The sequence below is a fragment of the Cololabis saira genome, chromosome 10 (assembly GCF_033807715.1).
Source record: "Cololabis saira isolate AMF1-May2022 chromosome 10, fColSai1.1, whole genome shotgun sequence".
Lineage (NCBI taxonomy): Eukaryota > Metazoa > Chordata > Actinopteri > Beloniformes > Belonidae > Cololabis > Cololabis saira.
This window is the reverse complement of record NC_084596.1, coordinates 7,690,995-7,700,190: the sequence shown is the minus strand read 5'-3', so window position 1 is coordinate 7,700,190 and position 9,196 is coordinate 7,690,995. Positions and strand designations below refer to the sequence as shown.

Genomic DNA, 9,196 nt, shown 5'->3' with positions numbered 1-9,196 from the left:
GATGATGGATGGATGATGGATGGATGATGGATGGATGGATGGGTGGATGATGGATGGATGATGGATGGATGGATGATGGATGGATGATGGGTGGATGAATGGATGGTTGGATGATGGATGGATGTTTGATGGATGGATGATGGATGGATGAATGGATGGTTGGATGGATGATTGATGGATGGATTAATGGATGGTTGGATGGATGATGGATGGATGGATGGATGATGGGTGGATGAATGGATGGTTGGATGATGGATGGATGAATGGATGGTTGGATGGATGGATATATGGATGATGGATGGATGGATGATGGATGGATGGATGGATGGATGATGGATGGATGATGGATGGATGAATGGATGGTTGGATGGATGATTGATGGATGGTGGATGGATGGATGAATGATGGATGGATGGATGTTGGATGGATGATGGATGGATGAATGGATGGTTGGATGGATGATTGATGGATGGATGTTGAATGGATGGATGGATGATGGATGGATGTTTGATGGATGGATGATGGATGGTGGTGGATGGTGGTTGGTTGGATGTTGATGGTGGTTGTGGTGGTTGGTGGATGATGGATGGATGGATGATGGATGGATGGATGAGGGTGGATGGTGGATGGTGGTGATGGATGATGGTGGTGGATGAATGGTGGATGTGGTGGTGATGGTTGGTGGATGGTGGATGGTGGATGATGGATGGATGGATGTGGATGGATGGATGGATGGATGATGGATGGATGATGGATGGATGAATGGGATGGTTGGATGGATGTTGATGGATGGTGGATGGTGGTGATGTGGTGGTGGTGTTGGATGGATGATGGGTGGTGATGGTGGTGGTGGTGTGGATGGTGGTTGTTGATGGATGGATGGTAGTTGGATGATGGATGGATTGTGGTTGGTGGATGTTGGATGGATGGATGATGGATGGTGGTGATGGTTGGTGGTGGGTGGATGATGTTGGTTGGTGTGTTGGATGGTGATGGGTGGTGGTGATGGATGGATGGGTGTTGGATGGATGGATGATGGGTGGATGAATGATGGATGGATGTTGGATGGATGTTTAATGGATCTGGACCCTAGTGGCCATTAGTAGAACTGCAGTCCAAACAGATGGACCTCAGGTGTTTGAACATTTATAGGTGGACGACCTGCACCCTGGGGTGTGTGTGTGTGTGTGCGTGTGTGTGTGTGTGTGCGTGTGTGTGTGTGTGTGTGTGTGTGTGTGTGTGTGTGTGTGTGTGTGTGTGTGTGTGTGTGTGTGTGTGTGTGTGTGTGTGTGTTGGGGGGGGTGGAAACATTCTAACATTTATTAAAACCCGGTCGGTGGACCGAGGTCGGGTCCAGACCACCGAGACCACTTCCTTTACCGGTACCTGGTACCTGTGCATGTGTGACGTCAGCGCCTCGGCTCTATCAAACTAAAACCCTCAGAGGTCACGGCGGGAAAACAAAGAGCCGCTGTAGCTCTGCAAATGTTGACATGAGACCGAAGTGGAACTCCTGCAACCGCCGCCGGGAACCGACCGACCGACCTACCCACCGGTCCGGATCCCGGGCTCGCTGGTCCGGGATCCGCCGCTTGCGGAGAGCCGGACCGGCCCCGGTTTGAAATGACGGACGTGGGCGGGGAGCCAATCAGCGGCCGCCGTGAGTCGGAGCCGTGTTTGTTCCAGCGGCCGCGGGCCAATCAGAGGCGGCCTCGGCTCTGAGTGCGTCATCAGAGCAGAATGTGGGCGGGGCTCCTCCCATCCCCCCAACTCGACCCAGTAATGGCGGCTGCCCCCCCTCTCCCTTCTTCCCCTTCCCCGTGCTGCCGCTTTTGTCCTCCCGTGTTCCGCCTGTAACAGTGTTCTGACCCCGGTAAGGAACTAAAATACCGTGTTTGCCCCCCTTTTTCACGAGAATGCGAGCACATCCTGATTTCTCCCGCTCACACACCCCCCGACACCCCCGTCCTCCCCCCCGTCCCCGTCCTCCCCTCCTCCTCCTCCTCGTCCTCCGCCGCGGCGGGGGTCCGCCAGCAATCCCCCGCGGCGCCCCGCCGCTCCGTGTTCCGACACGGGCGTCGTGTGTTTATTTGTTTGTGCGTCGACCTTCGCACACGAATTATGTAAAAAGAAAAAAAAAAAGAAAAGTGTCAAGTGCGCAACATACAAAAGATGAGTTTCAAACATGGACGCCGTGGCCGGGGTGGGCGGGGCGAGCAGCGACATCAACGGTTTAAAGCCGCGTCCCATTTGTCCTCGGAAGTCGGAATTTCTCAGCTCCCAGTCGGAATTTTCAACTGGAACGCCCCTCGAAGTGGGATTTCCTACTGGGAAAGTGGGAGAAGCTTCACCACCACAGAGTTACCATTCCAAGATGGCTGCTATTCCCAGTTCCCAGTTCCGAGGTAAATGGAACGCGCCATAAGCCATGGCGGCGCTGCTCTACACCCCCCCCTCCCCGCAACGTCTGACGTGATTAACGTTGCTCATGTCGAGGCATTAACGTTATAAAAACGAGCCAGAGCACTAAATCACGCCGCGTTGTGGACATTTCCCCCCCTTGTTTCCCGTCTCAAACGCGGGGTTTTTGTATTCCCTCGTCGCTTGCGGAAGGCGGGAGAAACGGCGCCTGCGCTCGCTCCTGATTGGCCCGCAGGCACGTCAATCAATCACACTGACACTACGTCAAAAACGAAGCGCTCTTGGTTATTCGATATATTTAGTGCGCAATACGACGTAAACTCGATGTTTATCGCGCTCACGCCGCGGCGGCTCCGTTTTTTTGGGGCTCCGTTTTTCCGTCCCGCTTTATTCGGCTCGGAAATGTCGTTTTAAAGCGGAGGAAAAAGGACGGTTGCAGCAGTGGAACGGGAAGGGGGCGTGGCCTCGGGACTTAGAAATCCTATCCATTGTTCCACTACCGATGCGGCCCGGGCCACGCCCCCTCCGGAGCCCTCGGCCAATCAGCGTGCGCCCAGCTCCCCGCGGGCCCCGCCCACCTCCCCCAGGGCCCCGCCCACCAGCCTATATAAAGCGCTTGGTCGTCGGCAGCGTCGGCCACTGGCACAATAACACTCTTGATTGATCCGCGAGCAGCGCAGGATTTACTCCATCAACCTTTTCATTTTCAGCCGTCCTTTATTTTATTACCCTTAAAACAATGGCAGACACAAAAGTGGACTCTGGCTCGGATATCTCTGCCAAGGTAAGCCGCGTTAAACCCCATCGCGCAATCAGGCTGCGCGTAACCTAGAATTAAAAAAAAAAAAAAAAAAATACCCTTTTCGTCGTGTCTTCGCGCTCATTCGGACTAGGAAAGGGGGGGGAAGTTGGAGCAGACAGGAACTCCGGGGGGGGACTTTACTTTTTTTTTTTTTTTTTTTATAAATTGTGTTTTTTTTATAGAAATAATAATAATAATAAAAAGATCCGGGGCAGCAGGAGTCTCTGGTCTCCGGCGCGTCTCCGGTGCGCGCATCGTGCTGCAGGTCCGAGTGCAGCGGGGTCTTTGTTTACACGCAGCCGTGGAGGATCGGCGGCTTTGGTTCCGTCCTCGGACCCCGAACCCGGACCGAGGAGCGCGCAGGAGCGGCGCACGCTCCGGGACCCGCGGGTCCGCGGGTCCCGGAGCGTGCGCCGCTGCTGCGCCCGCACTTATCGGCTCTTTATGCCTCATTGTCGGGGTTTTTTTTTTTTTTTTTTTTTTTTTTTTGCGTGATCGTCCCCCCCTTCTCCCGGTCCACGTCGTTAGAGGATGCACAATTGGACCGGACTGGACCGGACCGGAGCCCCTCCGTCCCGGGGGTTTGAATGGAGGCGCTCCGGCGCTCCGGTGCGGGGCTCGGACGCACCGCGTCTTCCGTCTCCTCTGCGCGTCTGAAATTGGTTCTGATGGTTCTTGGAGGGGAAACTTTCTTTTTCTTTCATTTTTCTTTCCTTTTTCTTTCTCTTTCCATCGTATTTAGTAATTCTACCCACTCTAACCCGCCGTGTGGGTGTGCGTAAACGCGCGCCGCCGCGCCGCGGAGGTGTGAGGATGAAGAGACGGAGCGGCTGGTTCCGTTACGCGCCGTTCCGCTGCTGCTTTTCCGCTTACTATGGAGTGTTTTTATTTTGGATTTGATGAAACTTTAATAATAGCGTCCCCCGGAGGGGGTGGATGATGATGGGGGTATTTGGGGGGCAAACAGCTCCGCGGCGGCTCCATAACTGCAGATTATGACGGACGCGCATATGGACGCGGTGGCTGGGGAAGCGGGTCCGGCATTAGCGGGTCTAATCCGCGGTTCGGCCTCTTCGGCAGCTATTTATGATCTATTTATAGCCGTGGATCGGTGCGCACCCCCCCCCCCCCCCCCTCACACACACACACACACACACACACACACACACACACACACACACACACACTTGTGCGTCTTTACGCGCGGAGCCGCGGCCGCTCCGTCTCCAACCAGCAGGTTGCGTTAACTAATCAATCAATAACACAATATTGGGTCGGATGTGCGTGTGTTTTGCGCGTGCGCTGGGAGCCCCGGTGGCGGGGGCGCGCTTCCTGCGCGCGTCCGTGCGTCCTTGGGTTCTCCGCGGCTGCTGGTTCGTCTCCGGCTCCGCGGCTGCCATGTGTCTCTTCTATTGTCCTTCCCTCCTTACACCGAGCAGCAGCAGCGTGGGTCCCCCCCCTTCAGGTCCGCCCCCCCACCTCCTTCTGCTGCTAGTTTAAACGCCGCGGTGCATCCTGGGTATTGCAGTTCTTCTCCCGGGCGTGTCTCGTGACAGATGGCGGCGGTGGCGGATGGAAGACTACAATACCCAGCATGCCCCTGGGGCCACATCAAGAGTGTTGGATTACAGCACATTAGAGGGGAGGGAGGGGGCGGGGCCTCGGTGAGGAGGGGGCGTGGCCTCGGGGAGGGGGCGGGGCCCGGAGGAGGAACCTGCAGCAGCTGTTTCACCTCGTCCTTGTTTCCTTGTTTCCTCCAGGACCTGAAGGAGAAGAAGCTGGCGGAGGAGAAGGAGAACGGGAAGGATGCTGCCACCAACGGAAAGGTAAACCCCCCCGACTGAGGTCCGGTCCCCCGGCCCCCCCACGACCCCGGCGGAGTCTAACCCTCCCTGTCTTCCAGGAGAACGAGGAGAACGGCGAGCCCGAGGTAGACGAGGAGGACGAGGAAGAGGTGGACGAGGAGGACGAGGAAGACGACGGAGAAGGTGGGTGTCCCCTCTCTCTCTGGTCCCCAGACCTGACCCCCCCCCCCAATAAAACCTGCAGAGTCTTAACCTGTCCGTCCTGCAGGTGACGAGGAGGACGAGGAGGAAGACGACGACGAGATCGAGGGCGGCACAAAACGGGCGGCTGAGGACGACGACGATGACGACGAGGTGAGTCGGCGTTGAACCCGCAACCTGGACCCCACTCACATCAGACTTCAGAGTTTTTATTGTCATTATACGAGGCTTTACAATGAAATTAAAGCAGCACAGAGTCGAGTTTTCCCAAAAAAATTAAGTAAAAAAAGTAGAAATAAGTATAAAATAGAATATACCAGGGATCAGCAACCCGTGGCTCTTTAGCGCCGCCCTAGTGGCTCCCTGGAGCTTTTTCAAAAATGTTTGACCTTGTTTTTTTGTTTTTTTTTTCCTTTTTTCTCTTTTTCTTTAATCTCGACATTTTGACTTTTTTCACGAAATTTTGACTTTTTTCACGAAATTTTGACTTTTTTCACGAAATTTTGACTTTACTTTTTTCACGAAATTTTGACTCTTTCTCGAAATTTTGACTATTTTTTCACGAAATTTTGACTCCTTTTCTCGAAATTTTGACTATTTTTTCACGAAATTTTGACTCCTTTTCTCGAAATTTTGACAAATTTTCTCGAAATTGACACTTTTTCTCGAAATTGACACTTTTTCTCGAAATTTTGACACTTTTTCTCGAAATTTTGACTTTTCTCGACATTTCAACTTTTTTCTCAAAGTGCATAATGAAAAAAAAAATCTTCCTCCAGTTATAACTAATATAGATACATGAAGCATGTGTTGCCTTCATTCTAAGGCTGATACAAGACTTTTCATTTTTTGCGGCTCTAGACATATTTGTCTTTGTGTTTTTGGTCCTATATGGATCTAAAACATGTTGGGTTGCGACCCCTGGAATAGACTCTGTATCACAGTATATAAAGAAGTAGAAATAAGTATAAAATAATACAGAATAGACTCTGTTTCTGTATATACAACACATGACTCCAACCACCTGCTTGTTGTTTCAGGACGACGTCGAAACCAAGAAGCAGAAAACCGACGACGACGATTGATGCCCCCCCCTCACTCGTACCCCCCACCCCCCCCGGCGCCATCCTGCTGAACCACTTCCTGGTTCTTCACTCTGACAGCTTTTCTACGTCGGGGTGGAGCGGCGGGAGGAACTGACCCGAGGAACCACCAATAAACATCCAACATGGTCATTAGCAAGTAGTTCAACAAGCATCACCCCCACCCCAGCCCCCCCGGCCCCCCGGTCCCCCGGCTCCCTCAGCGCTGCAAAACGAGTTTTCTAGAGGATCCCAGGAAATCCGGCTTCTCTTCAACAACCCCAACGGAGAATTTGTTTGTATTTTTATTTACATTTTATATTTTTGTACATATTGTTAGGAGGGGGGGTCAGTTTCTCTCTGGGCAGCGATCGACAGACCAAATCGGTGCTTCTTCTTTAACAAAAAAAGATTTTACTTGGTTGACCATGTTCAGATATCTCAGCAGATGCTAGAAAAACATGTAAAAAAGAGTTAAAAAATACAAAAAAACCTGAAAGAAAACCTCTTAAACAGTTGAACTCAGAGCATTCCAGTAAATTTAATGTATGTACTTTAGCTGTACCATAACTAGTTTGTTTGTATGGGAGGGCAAGGCCAAAGAAAAGAGCCTCTTTTCTTTCCTTTTTTCTTTTGTTTTTGTCAGCGACTTTTGTTTTATGACGGCCTGTTTTGATGTATGTGCGAAGTTTGTTGTTTGACAATAAACCGGACTTTTATTTTGTGAGTTGTACCTTTTACCTCTCTGTTGGTGCTTTGCTGGGGGGGGGGGGGGTTTGTAATTAAAGGGCAGGTAAGAAGAAAACGAGAGGAGAACCTCCGTCAGCCGAGGAGTCGGAGCACATAAGAGTTTTATTTCCACCTTAAATCCAGCGGAGACGTCATTGGAGTATGTTAGTGGTGTAACGATCTCTGGAGGATCCCATGTGATTCATACGGAAGAGTATTTGGGTCATGAGGGGGGGAAAAATATTTTTAAATATTTTTTTTTTATTGAGCACTTTGAGGAAAAAAGTTGAAATTCTGCCTTTTTTCTCAAATTTGTACTTCTTTTTTTTTTTTTTTTTTTTTTTTTTAAACCGGGATAAAAAAAAATATTAAAAATGTAAAAAAAAATCTAAATTGTACTTCAACATTAATCTCGACATTTCAACTTTTTTCTCGACGTTTCAACTTTTTTCTCGAAGTGCATAATGGAAAAAATAATCTTCTAAAATATTATACAGGACTGTCTCAGAAAATTAGAATATTGCGATGAAGTTCTTTATTTTCTGTAATGCAAATTAAAAAAACAAAAATGTCATACATTCTGGATTCGTTACGAATCAACTGAAATATTGCAAGCCTATATATATATATATATATATATATATATATATATATTGGTGCAAACTATGACAACTATACATTGTTTGGTTATTTTAATATTGCTGATCATGGTTTACAGCTTAAGAAAACTCAAATATCCTATCTCAAAAAATTAGAATTTTCTGGGAATCTTAATCTTAAACTGTAAACCATAATCAGCAATATTAAAATAATAAAAGGCTTGCAATATTTCAGTTGATTTGTAATGAATCCAGAATGTATGACATTTTTGTTTTTTTAATTGCATTACAGAAAATAAAGAACTTTATCACAATATTCTAATTTTCTGAGACAGTCCTGTATTTTCTCCTGCCTGGCCCTAATACTCTGTTGGAGGATCTTAGTGGCGTTAGTGTCACAGATCTCCGAGGATTCCCATGTGATTCATATTCATGCCCCCCCCCGTAAGAGGGCAGAGATGTAAACGAGGAGGTCGGTATGATGAGGGAACAATGCCGTCACAGTGACGAGCGAAGCTCCAGAGTCTGAGACAAACGGCCCCGTTAAACACAGACGGGGTTTCACGGGTCCACACAAAGATCCGGTTGTTTATATTCAGAACCGAAGAGATGGAGGCTGGTTCAGGGTTCGGTTCTGGACCGGCCCTCCGTCCTGCATTTCTGATCTCCGTGGGGGTCTGTGGACCAAAGTTCTAATGTTGGGGTGAAAACCCGACCCTGATACCGTGTCACTGCCCCGACCACAACGGTGTAAAGATGAGAAAACAAACTTCAGCCCCAATCAGACTCTGCTGGATTCACCAAATCACTCCAGAATCAGAACCGTAATTAAAATGTAATTAGGACATGTTTCAGAAGTAGGTAGAGTTGAGTATCATCTGCATAGAAATGCAGCCTGGTAATGATATCAAGGATTATTTGTAATGTAAGCGGAGTAAAAAGTAACGGTGCAAGTACAGAACCCTGAGGAACACCAAAGGAACTGTCTGGATCTGGACCCTAGTGGTCTGTAGAGGACCTGCAGGTGGATCTGGACCCTAGTGGTCTGTAGAGGACCTGCAGGTCTGGATCTGGACCCTGGTGGTCTGTAGAGGACCTGCAGGTCTGGATCTGGACCCTAGTGGTCTGTAGAGGACCTGCAGGTCTGGATCTGGACCCTAGTGGTCTGTAGAGGACCTGCAGGTCTGGATCTGGACCCTAGTGGTCTGTAGAGGACCTGCAGGTCTGGATCTGGACCCTAGTGGTCTGTAGAGGACCTGCAGGTCTGGATCTGGACCCTAGTGGTCTGTAGAGGACCTGCAGGTCTGGATCTGGACTCTAGTGGTCTGTAGAGGACCTGCAGGTCTGGATCTGGACCCTAGTGGTCTGTAGAGGACCTGCAGGTCTGGATCTGGACTCTAGTGGTCTGTAGAGGACCTGCAGGTGACAGGTGAGTTATAAACTCTCAGAAACGTCGTCTTAAAGTGACGTCATGAGAAACTGCTGATTTCATATCAGCAACCAATCAAGTATCTAGACTTTTCCTCCGTCAGCGGACTTTTACTTTGAAGGAGCCGA

General features: G+C 49.6%; 1 protein-coding gene across 1 annotated transcript; it reads left to right on the top strand.

The window, feature by feature from the left end:
- The first annotated feature begins 3,052 nt into the window (after window positions 1-3,052).
- On the top strand, window positions 3,053-7,038 carry LOC133451802 (prothymosin alpha-B-like). The gene is made up of 5 exons (XM_061730946.1): window positions 3,053-3,205; window positions 4,984-5,049; window positions 5,127-5,211; window positions 5,297-5,382; window positions 6,270-7,038. Exons 1-5 carry the CDS (start codon window positions 3,161-3,163, stop codon window positions 6,312-6,314), a joined length of 327 nt encoding a protein of 108 aa, XP_061586930.1. The 5' UTR covers window positions 3,053-3,160; the 3' UTR covers window positions 6,315-7,038.
- Window positions 7,039-9,196: the final 2,158 nt, after the last annotated feature.